Source organism: Gymnoscopelus braueri, assembly GCF_963280865.1.
Source record: "Gymnoscopelus braueri genome assembly, chromosome: 21".
NCBI lineage: Eukaryota > Metazoa > Chordata > Actinopteri > Myctophiformes > Myctophidae > Gymnoscopelus > Gymnoscopelus braueri.
This window is the reverse complement of record NC_137623.1, coordinates 36623206-36642854: the sequence shown is the minus strand read 5'-3', so window position 1 is coordinate 36642854 and position 19649 is coordinate 36623206. Positions and strand designations below refer to the sequence as shown.

At 43.8% G+C, this 19649-nt stretch overlaps 1 protein-coding gene across 5 annotated transcripts in view; it reads right to left on the bottom strand.

Moving 5' to 3' along the window:
- Nucleotides 1-16618, bottom strand: part of vav3 (vav guanine nucleotide exchange factor 3) — a 109828-nt gene extending 93210 nt beyond the window's left edge. For all 5 annotated transcript variants that reach the window (XR_013932413.1, XM_080418258.1, XM_080418260.1 and 2 more), the window contains exons 1-2: nt 16102-16618; nt 1914-2030 (exon numbers count right to left, since the gene is read on the bottom strand). Coding sequence is in view for 4 of the 5 variants with exons in the window: in XM_080418258.1 (XP_080274384.1) it covers nt 1914-2030; nt 16102-16308 (324 nt within the window). In the remaining variant the exon portion in view is untranslated. The remainder of the gene's footprint in view (nt 1-1913; nt 2031-16101) is intronic.
- Nucleotides 16619-19649: the final 3031 nt, after the last annotated feature.

Genomic DNA, 19649 nt, shown 5'->3' with positions numbered 1-19649 from the left:
CGTGGCTGTCAAAGAGCCACAGACACTCTCTCAGCAGCAGCGCGGCAGAGAGAACGAGCGCGCCATCAAAATATACTGAGCCTGGAGGCAAGACTGTTTGTTAACCCATTAAGACCGGGAACGCGTCCGTGTGTCATTTTTTAGATTTCTTTGGGCTATTATAGCATGGCACCGAGTGCCATGCTATGAGCTTGTAGATCTGCTAATTCTTTTGGAAATTTGTGCAAATCTTTGAATATACAGTATATATACATTTTTTTACTCAAATCTTTGCTTCTAGGGGCCCCTGGAACAAAATATTTTTAGATGGGCGGGGGTCCGCGGACATAGGGGTCCTTGACATAAAAAGACTTTGAGAACCACTGATATTACAGCAACATATGTTTTTTTTTCAATGTTAGGATTTAGAAGACACTTGTAGAATCCCCAGAAGCAAAGATTTGAGTTTAAAAAAACATATAGGCCTATATTCAAAGATTTGCACAAATTTTCACTATAAAAAATAAATAAATAGCAGATCTACAAGCTCATAGGGCGGCACTCGGTGCCGCGCTATGAGCTTGTATATCTGCTATTTTTGAATAGCCAAATAAATCTAAAAAAGATGACACAGACGTGTTCCCGGATTGAATGGGTTAACCCCCGGTGAAGATGAAACATCCAAGGTTTTTTGGACTTTAATGAGAGGAAGCTATTAAAGCTGCAGGCTTCTGTCGGCTGTGGTCATATACGGTGTATGAATGCATGCTGCCGTACAGCCCGGGGAACGCTACTCATTAGGCACTTGCTAGCAATGTTTAAAAAAGCCAGCAGTCGTCGCGGATGATTTATAAATGTAAGATACACGCTGAGGAAGGCTTGACGCCGAAACGCGAGTATCTATGCTGTCTGTGCCTCTATGAATTAAAAGTACCAGAAGGACTTCGGAGTGCTGGCTATTATTTTCTTATTGTGAGTCTTCGTGAGCCGTGTGTGCACTATACAGACTGACTTATACAGTGCATTATGCAGACTGAGTGTGCTGGTTTTTGTTTCTACTTTGATTTATAAATACAGTCAACAGTGACTCCAAAACTGTGTGGCAGGGAACGTGTAATCTCACTGTTCACTTCTGTGCGATGATTTTTGTTTTGTTTCAACGGCTTGTCTCAGTGAGATGAAAAGACAAACGGGTGCATCGATGGTTGATGCTGGAATAGTCGGATCCTCTCAAACAAATAATCACAAACAGCCCAGGTTTGATTCCAGCTGGAGACCCCCGGTTGCATCATCTCTTTCCCCCCTTCTCTGACCTCAGTTTCTTTATGGACTGTCCCATAAACTCCTCACAAATGACATAAAATCACTACAAAAGATGACTGACCCAAAAAACAGCAAGGCAATTGTTGCCTTATTAATGCCATACTTTATCATACAAGAGTGTAGTTAACAGTACAAAAGTAGTGAAAATAGCCGATCTAGTCTCAACGTGACACGTTGTGAGCTTGTAGATCTGCTATTTTTGCCAAATGTTCGCCTCAATATAAGGGTCGGTAGGGTTCATGTGGTTAAATGGCAAGTGCACGTTGAAATTCACTGCACCAAGCCCTTAAAAGGCTTAACTCTAGCATCCAGACCACTGGGCCAGGACATAATATATCTTGACTTCAACTGTGTGATGATTTAAAATTCTTAAGGGATCCCAGCTTTCTCCATTTTAAATAATATGAGAGTCAGCAGTCAAGTTAAGGGAACACATGCCTGCCCTCTCAGCAAATTCTCTAAAGATCTTAGGGACAGTTGGCAAATACCTCACTGATGTACAGTGGTCAATGACGGCAAACGTCATTGACCAGTGAATAAGAGCGTCAGTCAGTTACTGGATAAACTCTCAAATGCAGACAGAGGAGTACATGAAGAGATTGCGCCTTTACCTTTCCAAAGTCCCTGACGTCAAACAGATCAAAGGCCTCGAACAGTTCACTCTTCTTCATGCCAAAGATGTCACTGCATGCCGACAGAAATGTCCGGATGTTCTTCAAGCACAGGAACTAGATGTGGAAGAAAGAGAAGAGGTTCAATTAGTACATTTAAGACAATTAGAGCTTGCATGAATGACATGATTTAGCTGCTTCCTTAACACTGCCAATTATGCCACACAGCGAAACCCTACATTCCACCACCGAATAAAATAAAAGGTCTGAATGTGCGTTTTTATTTTTCTTGCATATATATATATATATATAGTGGGGGCCACAAATTGTGTCCAGATCCAAAATATTCAGATTTAAGCAGAAAGAGGTCCCTTCAGGCTCAATTGGCAAGCATACCAAAAAAAAAACATTTGCACACTCCAGTTTAGACTAGCTGTCACCGCGGTGAATTGATTTCTTAAATAAATGAAGCCCTCTATAAACAGCTGGAGTTGTTGTGTCTCATTTAAATGCAGGACCTAATGGGTGTCAAATCCCAGATCCACACACGATGACAGATCCGTCACATAGATGTGTCAGCGAGAAAATAACATGTCATGAGAACGACACTGTAGAAAACATTAGACATCAATCCAGATAAAGCGGGTAGCAGATAAAAGGGGGTAGCAGTTGCTCAGCACGTAATTGGCGTGTGTAGAACCTTTCATGCGTAGAATGCAGCTCCTAGTACATTCTAGGAAGCGAATAAAAGGCAAAACATCAAAGTATTAGGAATAATGATTGTCAAGGGAGTCAGGTTAGGAGGAATAGTGATCAAGAAGAATTGATAAAAAAGATTAGGCAAGGCAAGGCAGTTTTATTTGTACAGCACATTTCAACAACAGGGCAATTCAATGCGCTTTACACATAACATCGAGCAAAGGAAACACAATTATACAAACAAAAGAAGTAAAAAAAATAACAGATACAATTACGGTGCAACTAGTAGAAGCTTAGCCTGACATGCAGCCTGAATTTCCATTTTGGATATATGCTCAATACATTATCTGCTGTAATTGAAGAAAAAATAAAATGAGAGAGAGAGATAGAGAGAGAGGGAGCGAGAGAGAGAGAGAGAGAGAGAGAGAGAGAGAGAGAGAGAGAGAGAGAGAGAGAGAGAGAGATAGAGAGTAAATGCGTGCGTGTGAGCGTGCGTGGATGGGAGGGTGCCTGCAACCAATCAAGTAATGGCTAAACCATAAATTACCGTTATGTAATTAACAAGGGAAATGCTTTCTTCTTCATCCATATCCTGAATCTTTGGGGCTAATGACCTTAATGCAAGTCGGCCACCGGGCCTCATTCCAGACACTCATTTGTCCAAATTACGCTGATGCTGATGCATGGAATGACCAGTATTTAAACTAAAAGGACTGAAATGACACTCTGACACAGCAACATTTTAAGTGCAGCGATCCAAGGCGGCTGGAACAGTGACGAGGACGCTGTTAGCGTAATTAATTGGCCAACATAAAGCCAACTTACAAAAGGCAAATTTATGTCCGTTATGCCCGATGTATCCTTTGGTTGTGTGACGCTGTCACGCATCGAAAACAGCCAGCGGGATGGAAGAGGACGCTGCACGAAGATCATCATGAGTTTGCCACATCGCGGTCTGCAACAGCACTACACTGCCTCCTCCCCAAGAGAGAGCTTCCTCCTCGCTCAGCTGTGAAAACACCCAGCTGAACACACTGTTGTTGTGCTGTTACATTGTACGACCATCAAGCATTGTTTACCTATTGATTCATTGAGAGCCAACATGCCTTAACCCCTTGCTCTAGCGCACAGTCAATAATGAAATATATGTTTTCACTCAGTGTACGTGTGACGCTCTCAACACCGGTCATAATATGTTAATGACTTATAGTTAATTCATATACTTTAGGCACGTACATTTACAGTATGGTTGAAGATAATGGGGCTTAACACAGTGCACTGTATGGTATTATATTATAATATATTGTATTATTGTGCATATAAGGCCTATAACTCAAAACAAAGGATTATGTATTGAAGGAGAACTCTATGGGATTTGATACAAAGCTAATTTGGAAGAATTGTTTTCTAAAGATGGCTTTGACAGCTTATCAGCAATCTTTCTTCTCTTTTTACTTGGGGTCTTGAGTAACAGGCGGGTTTGACAGGAAAACATTTTTTTTCTCTTCTTGGCAGTTTCCTGTTTTGTAAACGCTGCTCAACGCCCCATGTCATGTTCTTCACGCGTTGACTCAGAGGTGAGACAGTTGAGTTTGTTTGACAAGGGGTAAGAAAATTATTCTGTCGTCAGAACCGGGAAAAACAAAACAAAGGGGAGACACTTGGGTCCAACCGGGGATAGGCTGACTTTAATTCAGTTTAATAGCAAACACGCGCGTGCAGCCTTGCACCACGGCACGATCGCATTTGTCTTCTCGGCACGCGCGTGCCTGCCGAGGCGTGTGCAGGATCGTTAGCAAAATATGAAATGCCTCTCCTGTCCAATTGCATTAGGCTTCACAGATGGCTTCACGAGAGACAGACAGACACCTCTCCCCAACCCCCACCCCCGCTCAAGATAAGAGATGGGGGTTGTAGCAGGAACGCAGGGAGGCAGTCAGCGAATCATTATTGAAATGTTTACACTTGTATAGGCAAATGCCATCTTCAATCTTTCTGTGGGTCCCAAAGTCTCTGGAGAGTCCCCAGTGGACAGCAGTGCCGCGTTATCTGAGGGAAGCAGCTTTACAGAGCCCTTGTGAAATCCAGCTTAAACAGTGGAGAGGGAAGTACTGTATAAGTATGATGAACAAGAACGATGGCAAGCAGGAATCGAGTTCTTTTTGTTTTGTGGTGTTTTGTATTTTGCACGCAACACATGGATGGACCCCCTGGGGCTCATGTAGTGAGTGAATTAACCGAGAGTGTGTGTGTGTTTCGCGCACACAAGTGTGCATCTGCGAGCCATGTACTCATCTGTGGGCTTGAGTGAAACCTGCAAATCATCTCAGTGCGGAGAATGACAATTCCAGCACACAGATGATTGTTCCATCTCCACAGGAGCCTCCCACGTTAACTCCACTCAGTATGCAGTATACAGTGGTGGACAGTAACTAAGTACATTTACTTGAGTACTGTACTTAAGTAACATTTTTTTCTGTTTATCTGTAATTTACTCAAATATTTGTATTTTTTTGGATACATATTACTTTCACTCCACTGCGTTTCAAGACAAATATTGTACTTTTGACTTTTGACTACACTAACTGAAATTAAAGAGAAAATGTAATTTGTACTTTGTAATATTTAAGTATTTTTTTAAAAGCATGTACTCCAGTACTTTAACTCAAGTACAACTGAGCAACTTTCACTTCTAGTTGAGTTATATTTGACCAGGATTATACTTTGCCTCAAGCGAGTACTTTGTCCAGCACTGAAAACGTACGATGGCCCACGGAGGGTTGAAAAGCACACTGCGGCCGCCGCATAATGGCAGCATTGCATTTCACCTCTTAAAACCAACCATCTGGAATACAAAGCAGGGAAAAAAGAAGATATAATTCCTCCAAGAACAAGCCATCTCACATTCTGCTTTACAAGTCATGTGCTATTGCACCTCTGAGAAGAGCCAGGGCGTGCTCTGTGTCCACAATAAGGATCCCGTTTCTGCTTATGTATTCCTTGATACCGAGCCAAGGCTCCATAGCAACAAGCAGGCGCCTTTTGTGACCCCCATGCGCATTGTTGCACTTAATAAAATTCTGTTCTTGTTCACTCTGAGACAACCGGGAGAGGCAAGCGCAGTTCTCCGGTTGTCTTGTTGCCATCGCGGTGCTATAATCCTCACGGGACTTCAATTAATGGCAGTAACAGTATTCTAAATGACTGAGGCCCTCGGAGAGGTAATCAAAGCTTGTAAAAAGAATTGAATTTGGAACTTCAAAGGCTTTTCAAAGCATTCCCTCTGAGACGCAAACCTTCAGATAAATGGATGATGAAAACTCATCCACCACGCGATTCCTTATACATTTCCGTCAACGCACGAACCCTTGGGTTTTTCGAAGGACTTTTACATCAGTGGGATTACTGTGTGTCCAATACAAATGATGTAATGCGCAATGGATCTCTCAGTCTAAGAGTCTAGACTCGCAGCATTAACAGGTGCGCGTCAACAGAAAGATGGCCCTACTGGGAAAATACGGAGGGCCATCGAAATGGTCTGGTCACATTGTGTGAATCGGGCCCTTTTTTCTGTCAGCTGTGTAACCAGGAAACAGGAGGCGGAGGGAGGGAGGGAGTGTGGGGGCGAAGATGTGCTGAGTCCGACGAAACAGCTGCACCATAGTAAGGCTGAGAGGGTTGGGGGTTACAGGGTCAACTCTCAGCAGAAGCAGAGAGAGGGCTGAATTGACTCGTTCACCTTATGGACTGCTTTGAACATAATGTGGTCTGATGTAGTCACTTTCAAGTCATTGAAAAATCCTCTGCTCTCAATTTGCTATCAACTTGTCCATGAGCACCTCATCATCACAGGCAGGGTTTGATGGTGGTGAACCCAGGGCACAGTCTGAAGGAGGGCTTCCTCAAGTATCAACGGCCAGAAGACTCTGTGAAGACTTTCAACCTGCCGTACTTATTTTCGGCATGTCATTTTAAGAGAAATGTTTGAAAGATTTTTAAAAAATGAAAGAAATTGCCGATCTACAAGGTCACATAGCGAACCGTTGTGAGCTTGTAAATCGGCAATTTCTACAGGAATAAATAAGTGTAAAGTTAAAGAAAATTACTTCTTTCTTCACAATGAATTGTGTCACGCGTACAGCGTGACGCAATTGTGCTTTTATACGTCTGAGGGGCGAGAAGGGAGATTAAAATTTTCCCCCGGCACTGATTTATTTTTTGGGTCTTCATCCCGTACGGTCCTGTTGGAGCTGTCATTCTCTAGCCTGTAAACCAGAAAAATCTTCCAGTGCAAAAACAAAAAAATAGCCCTCACCAGATTTGGTCTGGCCCCGCTCGGTTGTGATTGGATTTCACTGCCCCCGAAGTTGTGCGGCACCAATCAGGGCCCAGTATGCACATATGGAGCGGGTTTTTTAGGCATTTCTTTCTTTTTTTTTGCAGACTAATATCTGCATAGTGATATTAGTCTGGCCATGCCATAGTCATTCTCCAGCCAAATGAAGCCAATTCAATTCCGTTCCATTATTAATGAGAGACAAATGCTGCATCAGCATTGGCCCCATGCGTGCCAACTATAAGGTCCACAATGGGGATTAATCCAATTGAGAGATTTCCAATGCCTCTCTCTTACTTGCTCTCATGTCTCGCCCGGGGCGATGAGGAAGATGAATTAGAGGCCAGCTCCCTGCCCCCCCTAAAACCGTTTAAATGAAAAAGCAAAACAAAAGGACCAGGGGCTCGGGTGACATTTTTTCCCATTAAATCCTGGATTTAACCCCTCGCGCCCCCTATATCCTCAAAGCTTACAACCACTGACACTGAGATAAGGGAATTGAATTAGTGCTGCAGGGTGAGATGCGAGGACGAGGCCCAGTTGACCACAACAGCAGCAGGTCAAGTGGTTTCACTGGTTTAGCCGCGGCGGTGTGTGATTGGCTCACGGGCCAGAGATGGAATAGGTTACGGGGACTTCAAGAGATTGGAGGCCTGAATGGCATTTTGGGGGGGGATGGAATGGAGGGGGGGTGCGAAGGACATGTAAACCTTTACTGCTCATCAGTTGCTCACAAACAGGTATATACACACGTCACACACATGCGGGCACACACTCTCTACCTCTCTCTCTCTCCCTCTCTCTTTCACTGGAGCATAAATGTTAGCTGTCAGCCCTCTCCTCTCCTCTTTTCCTCTCTCTCTCTCTCTCTCTCTCTCTCTCTCTCTCTCTCTCTCTCTCTCTCTCTCTCTCTCTCTCTCTCTCTCTCTCTCTCTCTCTCCCTCCCTCCCACCCACCATCCCCAATTCGGTCTCTCTGACAGGCTGCAGTAAAAGAATGTGAAATGTGCTCTGGCTACGCTAGGAGAGAGCTGGGTTAACTGGTGTCTGACCCCTGAGTGAGTGTGTGTGTGTGTGTGTGTGTGTGTGTGTGTGTGTGTGTGTGTGTGTGTGTGTGTGTGTGTGTGTGTGTGTGTGTGTGTGTGTGTGTGTGTGTGTGTGTGTGCGTTTTTTTGTCGTTCATTCATACACGCAGCTACGACCATTGCTGCTACAACCATTTCTACACACACCACCGGCAGCAGGGCTTCTGAGTCCATCCTTCCTTGCTTGTATCCATTACGCAAATAAGTACACTCACATTCACAATATGGACGCCAGCCATCCATCACTCCCTCCCCCAGTCACACAGCAGCTAGACTACAGGATGCATTATACATGTCCTATCTTTTCCCCATCCGAGAGGAAATGTGATAGGCATTAGGCAAGACAGTCGAAAAGCTACCCAAACACGTGCATGTGTGTGACTGTGTGGCGCATAGGCACACGTACACACTCACATGCATGTGTTGTACAGTACATAGACAAGTGTGAATATGAGTACATAATATACATCCCCTAAACAACTGTTTCATCTATTCTTAGCCTGTTACAGCGGCTTCCATGTAGCTTGGTTTCAAAGGTAGCAGGTGTGACAGTAAATGTTGCAGACATGACACACACACACACACACACACACACACACACACACACACACACACACACACACACACACACACACACACACACACACACACACACACACACACACACACACACACACACACACACACACACACACACACACACACACACACACACACACACACACACACACACACACACACACACACCACTGCCGGAAAAGTGTCTCCAGTCTTCTCTCATCCCGGAGCGATGAATCTGAAAGCTCAAACTCTCACTTGTATCATCTACTGTAGTTCACTGGCTTCGCAGCTCAGTTGTTCGAGCACCTGAATTCTAATTATCGTGTCACATATAGCTCAGTCAGTACAGAGGCCCTGCCTTTTCTGAGGTTAAAAACCACTTCAGGTGAAAAGCCCCACCTGATCCACGTACTGTAAGTCTGCATGAGGAAGCGTGCCGTGGCGTGAACACAATGTGTGCCACATCACAACACATTGTGAGCTTGTAGTTTTGAACATTTTCACAATCTTCCCACAATGTTTGGCTATAATGACATGGCCAAAAAATAGGAAACACCAGGAAGTGGTTAAAGGGATAGTTCACCCAAAGAATTACTTATTTTCTATCAATTACACACCCCATGAAGACTCGAATTCATGGAGAGTTTTTAGTTTTTGTCACATTCCTAAGCCAATAATTTGATGAACGGCGGAAAGATGCTATGTCTCTGGTCGGAGACTCAAAGTCTCCTACCTAAAACAAACAAATCTCCATGAATTCAAGTCTCCATGGGGTGACTAATCGATAAAAAAAAAAGTCATTTTGGGGGTGAACTATCCCTTTAAGTATCTGCCCACAAACAAGTCAGAACATCAAATGAAAAAAGAAACTGCTAGTGACCTTATGAATAGAACAAGAATGCTTTGACTGTGGCAACTGTAGTTTATCCTCGTTTGATGGGGATGAGACTGCGAACACACTTAAAATGTCACTAACAATGATCATTGTTTGCCAGGAAACAGGGTGGCTCGTATTGACTCGCAGCTTTCACAGAGCACTCAGCCCCAGCTGTGATTAAATGAAACATGGGAGGGCAGATTTCAATAATGTAATGAACATCGACTGCAGGTATATTTTCAGAGAGTGAATATCTCTTTCACAGAATCAGTCTATATAAATTATATATATATACGTTCACGCTGTAGTGCAAGATTTGCCTTTACCGGTTGGCCACATCGGAGGCCGTTGCCATGGTGACGGGAAGAAAGGTCAGTAGTCTGTGCACGCATGTACGTATGTAGTATGTGTGTGCGTGCCTGTGTACGTGTATGAATGAGTGCATGCATGTGTGGGTGATGCAACATCATATCTGCGTGCATGTGTGCGTCAATGTATATGAGAATATTATATGAGCGAAGTGTGCGCGCGTATGCGTGCCTGCGTTTTTCTGTACACTGTATGTGTGTGTGTGTGTATGTGTGTGTACGTGTGAGGTTGCAAAGGCATTCTTGTCTTCACAAAGATCGCTGCCAATGTCATCATACATGAAACGGCGCATGAATATGCATGTCATCGCGATGACATTGCGGAACAATCCCGCATGATTGCATTACGCTGCATTAGAATTTCAAATGGGGATGTGTGCCTCGCGTTCCACCCGACATGGCTACTCAAGGCTGCGGTGATACGACGTTTAGTCACTGTCAGATGATGGGCCTTTTTTTTTCTTTTCCTTTCTCTTTTTTTTTCTTAAATGAATTAACGGCCTCGGTTCTCAGTCCCTATAGGGCCAAGAATCAAGATGCAGCATAGAGGTCATAATGACTTTGGTCGGTCTCATATGCTTTATGTAATGTATAAATATACATTATTCACATTCGTACTAACGTGTTCATATACTGTATATTTTATCACTTTGTTAAATCGTCGCTGTCGGGTAGAAACCTTGTATCTCCGTGTTTCAACGTTTAGTTTTTTTGCATAAATGAATGCTCTACTTCGTTGTACAAGAGTGTCACACAAAATGATCTACAAGCTCGCAACGTGACACGTTGTGCACTTGTAGATCAGCTATTTAAATTTTTAATTTGTTATAAAGTGAAAGTGTCTTGTTATAAAGTCTGTGTCCGTGTGTTTTATACATAGTGAACCGATCAAAAGCATTTGCAAGAGCTTGTGACTAAATAGCTAGTTTGAATCCATTGGAACATCTTTTCCATTTCCTGAAAAGTAACGGTTTTGGACATACAAGGTTTCCACCTGACAGTGTCAGTGATGAAATGCTTTCTCTGTGTGAAATGAATAGGCCTACCTCAATATCACAGATCACACACACACACACACACACACACACACACACACGCACACACACTGTACTGCACAAATATTTACGCTATCTTACTATCATACGGGAATATGTGATGCCTATATGATAATGGTATGATCATAAAAGGAAAACTGATACGTCTGTGGTTTGGTGCTAAAACTAAAGCTCTGAGCAGGGAGTAATGCCAGTGTTCTGAGAGATATTAGATGTCAGCTGATCGATAAATGACATCATCAAGCCATGTCTGAAACTGGATGCCGGCCTTTTCTGCCTCACCCTGTCTCTGTACCACTGACTGTCATAGCCACACAGACAGGTGCACACGCACACACACACACACACACACACACACACACACACACACACACACACACACACACACACACACCCACGGATGTAACGGGCGGACAGACAGAGAGAACTAATAACATTGACATGGCTCCCGCCCTTTTGTGTGTCACCTCCCCAACCCCAACCCCAACCCCAACCCCAACCCCAACCCCAACACACACACACACACACACACGTCTGTCTCTCACAAACACGCACACGCACACACGCGCGCGCGCACACACACACACACACAAACACGTCTGTCTCTCACGCACGCACGCACGCGCACACACACGCACGCACGCACACACGCACGCACACGCACACACACACAAACATGCTGTCTTTCTCCTTCATCGCCCCTTTCCACTTTCATCTACGGCGTGTAGAGCAAGAAGCCTTTGAAGCTGGGCTCTCTACGTGTAGCAAACAGCAGCGGAGCCCCTAACCTAACCATGAGGACGCAGCTCTTCACTTCATTGTGTGTTGTTTGACATCCTAGTGCTTCAGTGTGAGCTCGATAGAGGGACATCTTTAGTTTCACTTCCTTCCTCAATTTCCATTTCCTCATTTCCTGTGTGTGTGTGTCAGGGAGGGACAGGCCCGCATGAACCCGGAGTGGCCGGCGCGATGTCTGTGGCGACAGTGTTCTCATTCGGAATCCGCCACTCACTTAACCCATCGAGACCGGGAAAGCATCTGTCACTTTAGATTTTAACCACTTTAACCATTATCTTATACTTTGGCTATTCAAAAAAAACTGATCTACAAGCTCGGCACCGAGTGCCGCCCTATGAGCTTGTAGATGTTTGTTTTTTTGGGGGGGAAATTGTGAATAAAAAAAAATCTTTGAATATATATTTTTAAAGCGAACATTTGTAACTCAAATCTTTGCTTCTGGGGATTCTACAAATGTCTTCTAAATCCTAACAGTCAGTGGTTCTCAAACTTGTCAAAGTCAAGGACCCCCAAAATTATATGTATTTGGTCGCAGACACCCATCGAGAAAACATTTTGTTCCAGGTACCCCCAAAAGCAAAGATTTGGGTAAAATAAGTATATATATATATTCAAAGATTTGCACACATTTTCACAATTTAAAAAAAAATAGCAGACCTACAAGCTCGTAGCGCAGCACTCGGTGCGCACGCTGAGCTTGTATATCTGCTATGTTTGAATAGTCAAAGAAATCTAAAATGACACAGCTGCGTTCCCGGATTGAATGGGTTAAGGGCAAGTCAAGTACAAAAACAGCTGTGTCGACTGTGTGGCACTTTTGGTAAACAATCTTAAGATACGGTGAGGTTATTGTGGTCGAGTCTCGTCTAGACAAAGTGATCAGCTAAGTTCAACAACAGCAGTACAGCACTGTAAAACAATTACACTTCATGCTGATCTTGTTAGGCCTCAATAAAGAGTCAGCTCTCTGTTTCAAAAAGCTTTAGTGTAAACTGCATAGTCGACTCCACAACACACGCACCCAATGCAGTAATGTGCAACACGCAGGTTTGGCAATCTTCTCTTGTTTTGGTCAAAGCTGCCATGGTCTTTCACCACACAGACAGGCGCCTGCAACATAGTCAACCCTTTCATCAGACAACAAGAATATCAGAATTCAGAATACCAGCTACAGTATACAGTACAGTACCTCACTTCTGCATCGTTCACTCAGCCTGATCAGTGATGATTTGGAGAAAGAAAAGTGACGTTTATTTAAACAGAATACAATTTTCCTCAAAGGAATTCAGTGTCCTCAATTCCAACTTGTGTGTGTGTTTCTGTCAAGATTCCTGATAAGAAAGACGATTCCTGCCAAACAGCAGGACAGTGTGCCGTTTCAGGGAGAAATCACATCCTTCTAACTTATAATCTGTCTCTCTGAAAGCAAGACGGGGAAAAAGACCTAGATGTAGTGCATTCCTATTTATTTTCTCTTGTTATGAGATCAATACAGTAAGAGATGTGACGTTTAATCCTGATTTATGCTTCATCATTCAACAGTGTTGCACCCCGAAAAACAGCCGATCCAGAGTACAAGCCTGTAGATTGCTGCTATTTTCAGCAATGTACTATAGAGGTGACTCTCAATAACCACAGCTTTCAAACATAGGTCTTTACTGTGAACTTCACAGAACCGACACTGACAGCACACTTCAAAGGCTTTTAACAGGTGCAGGGGATATGTATTCGGTAATCAGCACAGGTGCAAATAATGTTCCTAATCAGTAGTTCTTTCACATAAAGACACTCTATTATATCGCTTATACAAAAGTCCTTTCGACACACTTAATGCAAGCACACTTGACGGTACGGTTTCACTTGCGCTTTTTGTAAAGAAAGAGGAAGCTGCCGGGAGCGCCGGTGCCAACATCACATGGCGAGGACTCTCCAGAGTTCCAAAAGCACATTGTGTTTTAATTACACGTCACGGCGCTGCATGGCGCAGCATGCCAGCCCTTTAGGGCCCCCATGCCTCCTTGGAGAGCATCCTTTGTAGCCCGTCCCGGCACTGCCTTTTGTCTCTCCATCTTTCAGGTCCCTTGGGTGAGGCCGCGGCGGAGTCCCATGTGCTGTCATTGGCCAATGATAAAATAGCTGCCACTGCGCTCATGAATTATGCAGAGCATTTGGGGGGAAACAGCCTCCACCCTAAAGTTATGTAAATTTCACACCCCCCAGACTCAAGGTAAGGAGTAAAGTCAAATGCTTATTTGCTAATATTCACACTCATCCCTTTGGTGGGCAGTGACATACTAACCCTAACTCTGCATTACAGGGTGAATGTGTGTGGGAACTGAGTTTACTCATGATCTACTCCAGATATAAAGTAGGTTACAAACCAAGTGTTAGCTACACTACATTTACATTCGGTATGTGTGCGCCGCAAGTGCACGCATGCATACACCCTAGCGTGTGTATCACCTGCTTTTTACACCAGTACACATTATGCATACTGCATGTTCATGTTCAAGTGCACTAAAAATGTTGTCCTTTGTGGCTGCATCAGACTGTGACTGTGTGACTAAAGGCAACCGACCATGCAAGTAACAAGCTCTAGCCTATAAATAACCCACGCTAGCCAGGCCAGACCAGGCCAGGCACTGGGGGTAAACACAGGGCACTAACCATCCCCCCTATACGCATGGTCACTCCATTGTGTCATCATGTCATGACTGAGAGCACATGCCGCCTGATAACGATCTGCAATTTATCAATGATTGCAGGCATTGAACACGGGAGCATAACCCTTACAGTAGCCTAAATCCACCAATCAGTGTCTCCTCTTACAGCGTCAAATCTAATTTCACTTTGAAATCTCTGGGTAAACAGATCCTTCGTCGATGGGTTTCCCGGGGGTTGAAAGCAATAAAAGTGCCAACAGCGATTTTTTAGCTTCATCCATGTACTCATTCGAATGGCTCAGTCGAGCCCATAGGTTCACGTCAAGCCAATTCAATTGTGAAGCGACTGTAAAAGCATATCACGATTGTCAATTCACAATAATGCACTCTTCTGTGCCATTGTGTTCGGAGTGCTGTTTTTCCCCAAGAGGCCAGAGTCAACGTGGTTTCCATCAGCCTTGCCTTTTATGTCTTTCTGTGTGTGCGTGCGTGCGCATTTGCGTGTGTGTGTGTGTCTATGTTATTATTGCTATTTTTCCATAGCAGGTCTGTGGCCCCGCGGGTGAGTGCTGGGCTAGCTGTGTGTTGTCATCAGGCCAGGCGCTAGATTTACTGTCATGAAGGAGAATTTTAATCTGACCCTGACTCTGGCTGCCTTGTTACAGGAACAGATGGTATTTGACAAGCTGCGGAGCCACTTGGACACAGTTCTCTCCATCTATGTACCTTTCTATGTATGACTGTGTAAAGTCTGTCCGTCTACCTTTCTGTCTGGGATCATACTATCTATCTAGTTGTTCTGTCAGGGGTTGGCTTTCACACTGCATGGTAGGGAATACAATTAATTGTAGACAATAGTAGACAGTTCTTGTAGCCTAATGCTACAATTACAAGTAAAGCTAACTGCTCGCACTCTCAAACAGTCACAATAGCTATAGGAAACAGTTTCTTGTCCGGGACAACAATATGGTAACTAATAAGGCTTAAACCTGGCTGCATTGTGTGGTGATTTATAGGTCTTAAAGGAGTAGTTCACCCAAAAAATTACTTATTTTCTATCAATTACACACCCTATGAAGCCTTGAATTCCTGAGCCAACAATTTGATGACCAGGTCATTGGTCAGTAGGAGACTCCGCTGGTCATCAAATAATTGGCTTAAGGCAAAGAAAATCTCCATGAATTCAAGGCTTCATGGGGTGTGTAATTGATAGAAAATAAGTCATTTTTGGGGTGAACTACTCCTTTAAGATTTAATTCTCAACCGACCTGTAAAAGCCAAAGCCCAGCCCAGCCCCCCCCCCCTCAAACTGTTTACCATACATATTTTTCTTTTTCTTTCTTTAGTTTTATATTATGTTTTGCATAGTAGTGTATATTTGTCTGTCATTTAATTTGTCATGAATTGAGTACAAAAGACCCCAATGGAAACAAGCCATAGTCTTTCTTGGGTTTAAAATCCTCTTAGCAGACCTTGTATTTGTGCTTTCCTGTGCTTTTTTTTTGCAAACTGCTAATAAAGTATTCAATCAATCAATCAATCAACAGTGCTGGCAGTGGCAACCTGACTATATGGCCAACAGGGGGCAGAGCAGAATTTAAAGATAGGTTCATACTGTTGGCCAAAGTGGTCACTTCCTCGAACATAGCCAAATACCCCAGGAGTAGTCCAGTCATGGACAGACATAATTCCCTTACAAGTTGTAAGACTTATGTGACATAGAGTTCCCACCACACTGTCTGCTTACCTGTGACATCTGCGGTCTCAGGTTGATCTCCTTGAGGTTGATGGACTTGTCCCGCAGGTTGTTGAGCAGCTGACACAGGAGGACCCCGTCCCTCAGGGTCTGGGCCAGGTCGAAGACCTGCGCGGACCCCCACGTCACCCGGTGGTTGGCCGGCAGCACCTTGCAGCTGATCAGCCACAGCGCGCACTGTCTCCAGCCCTCCATCATGATGACGATCGCTATGGGCGCACCACCAACACACCGCCAACTATTAATATTAAAGAGTTAATTTAAGCCCTGTTTACTGGTTGAAAAGATCACTGATCGCTGATCTAATGGATCGGACCCATTCCCCGCTGGATCGCACGGCAATATAAGAGCGATGAAAACGAAACTCTGCAGCGATCAGGCGTGACTGCACTTTTCCTCCTCCGTACGCTACCATAATATAGCAGATAGACGCTGCGATGTGATTGTGTACGAGCGTCTCTCTCTCTCTCTCTCTCTCTCTCTCTCTCTCTCTCTCTCTCTCTCTCTCTCTCTCTCATCCGCGTCCACTCAGAGTCAGTCCATAGATGAGAGAACCTCGGCTCCGAGGTATGATGATGACAGACCGTTATTTGTGGGTGGTGTGCGCGCTCTCTCTCTCTCTCTCTCTCTCTCTCTCTCTCTCTCTCTCTCTCTCTCTCTCTCGTTTCATCCCACCCCCTCTCTCTCCCTGTTCGATACATCTACCACTCAAAAGCTGACTATGAAGTTTCAATTACAGTAAAGAAAGACACAATAGTCTGATCTGCACACTGTTTGTACACTAATAGAACATGCTATACAACGCATAGATTTGGAACAAACAAACAAACCAAACTGATGTGACCATATTGATTGATGAGGTTATGCCTGTTTTTTGTTGTTCATAGTTTTATCTCATTATTTATACACTAAATTATACAGTCTTTCGTAAGCTTTTTTAATTGGTCAATGTCAGTCAGCTGATGCTCAAGGCCAAGGGTACATGGGGACATTTTCTACAATATTCCTATGAAAAGCATATTGGCAACTAGAAAGGGCCACTCCATAGAGCTTATCTACGCCAGGCTGGGTGGCCTACCCACGACTGTTAGTGTGTCCTGGGTGCTAATATTGTTATCACAGGATGAGAGCTGGAAGGGAGCACTTGTTTTTGGACAAGCCCTGCAGGAAGCCCCGCACGAGCGAGGCCTGACACGCTTCCCATAGGCTCTGTGCATGATTGAACTTCCCTTTTCTAGAAGGTGCCATTCCTGTTTCCAGAACCGGAAACACGTATGAAAGTGTCACATTGCGTACACACGTATGTGTAAGCGCGCGCGCACGTGCGTGCGTGTGCGTGTGTGTGTGTGTGTGTGTGTGTGTGTGTGTGTGTGTGTGTGTGTGTATGTAGCCTATGTACGTGTATTTAGGCCTACGTATTAATGGCAAAAATAACCATGTCTTTTGGCAAAAAAAATAAGTGTAGATCTTTGAGAATCATTGGCAATGTTTAGACCTTGTCAGTCAAAGAAAGTTCAGGTCACTCAACCCATGAAATGCATCTAAAATGTAAATTGGTGTTTTGTAATTTTTTGTATTAAAATGGAATTAAGCTTAAGGTAGGCTACTTGCATAACACTGTCAATGCATTGCACCCAGTGACTGTGTGACTGGCATGACTGAACCAATCTGCTGGATAATTAATGCTCTGCATTTAAATTATTCTAAAAGAACCGTGTGTGTGTGTGTGTGTGTGTGTGTGTGTGTGTGTGTGTGTGTGTGTGTGTGTGTGTGTGTGTGTGTGTGCGCGTGCGCGTGCGCGTGCGCGTGTGCGTGTGCGTGTGCGTGTGTGTGTGTGTGTGTGTGTGTGAATATTGCACAATAGCCATGAAAGGAGATGGAAATTGCCTTGGGATCCAACTGAATGGTCCGGTTAGACTTCAAATCCAATGTTCTAAATCCCTGGGTAATGGGGAATGGAAAGGATGATTGTATGACTAAGCAAGAGCTGTGGGGGTGGGCTCTGCTTGCTCTCTCCCAGGTCCTGCTTTGTTCCTGGAGAAGAGGTGGATATGCAGCGATTGAGTAAAAAAACAAACTAATACCAGTCTTAATCCATTAAAACCGGTTGGGTTATAGATTTTAGCTATAGCAACATGCATTTTTCAGAAAACTCCTAGGATTTAGGACAGTGGTACTACAAAATAACAGATATACAAGCTCACAGTGAGCTTGTACATCTGCTATTTTTGATGTTTTTGAAAAATCTTGGAAGCGTGTGAAATATTTGGAAAAAAATGTTTTTTTTAACACAAATCTTGTCTTCTGGGGGGTCTCTGGCACAAAACCTTTTCAGATGGGGGGTCCACGGCCAAATATATATAATTTTGGGGGTCCTTGGCACGAAAACGTTTGAGTACTACTAATTTAGATGGCATTTGTAGAATCTGCCTCAGGTCTTAATGGGTTAACTACCTAAGCTCTATTTAATACTTGCAATGGCGTTGCACGAAAATAGCAAAAAAAAATGCCGATGTTACCGAAACAAAGAGCCGGCTATTATATGACCGAAAGGGTGCTGGTTTGAATTCCCTGTGCAATGGGGAAGACGCAGGCAGGAAGAGTGAATGAGTAATGCGCTTCCTTCCCCAACCAGGCTGTAGCTCCACAATGGATGGCTCCAGTGGAGATTTGCAGTGGCCCACAGGCTGAAGACTGTGGTTTCACCAGGTTATTCCCAGATGTGAATGTTTGTAACTGTACGAATGGAAAGCAGGGCATGCTCAGCACAACCGCTCTCTGCAGAGAGTCTAGAGAGCATTATAGTGCTGTACAGCATTGCCCTGCCGGAAGCCCCCCAAAGGGGCCTATAATATCCAGTGGTGAAAGAAGTACTCACATGTTATATTTGTGTAGGTGAAAGTATCAATACCACAATGTAGAAATACTGCTGTTACAAATAAAAGTCCGGTATTCAAAATTGAATACTGTAAAAGTACAAAAGTATTTGCATTAAAGGTATCATGACATTCATTTTCACTTTTTTTATTTTCAATGTTTTATTTGGGGTTTTATGACCTCAATTACACCCAAAAAACCTGAACTTAGAACATTCAGTGGATTTTCTGTGGTCTGGGGTTTTCTGAATAATTAGGCTGAAAAGTAATCTGAGCTTGGCCCTTCGACAGTGAGGTCACAGTCGATTAATCCCGCCCACTCTACTCCTCGCCCCTCCCCTCCCCTATCCTTTCCTTTGGGGGGGGCGGAGCAGAGGCGATGATTGACAGGCAAAATCCCTCACCAGCGACACCCGCAGGCAAAGATTTCTTTTTTCATTGCAGTTGAAAAGGCTTTAGAAATGTGAGAGAAAAACACCTGCCATGGATCACTGGAATGGAATTTTCACTTAAAACTTTTTGTACACTTTTGAAGGACCAGGACAAAGACTTTGAATGTGGTGTAAAAGTGAATGTCATTAAACCTTTAAAATATACTTAAGTGCTGAAAGTAAAAGTACTCATTTTGCATAATGTCCCATTTCACAAGTTTCCAAATCTATA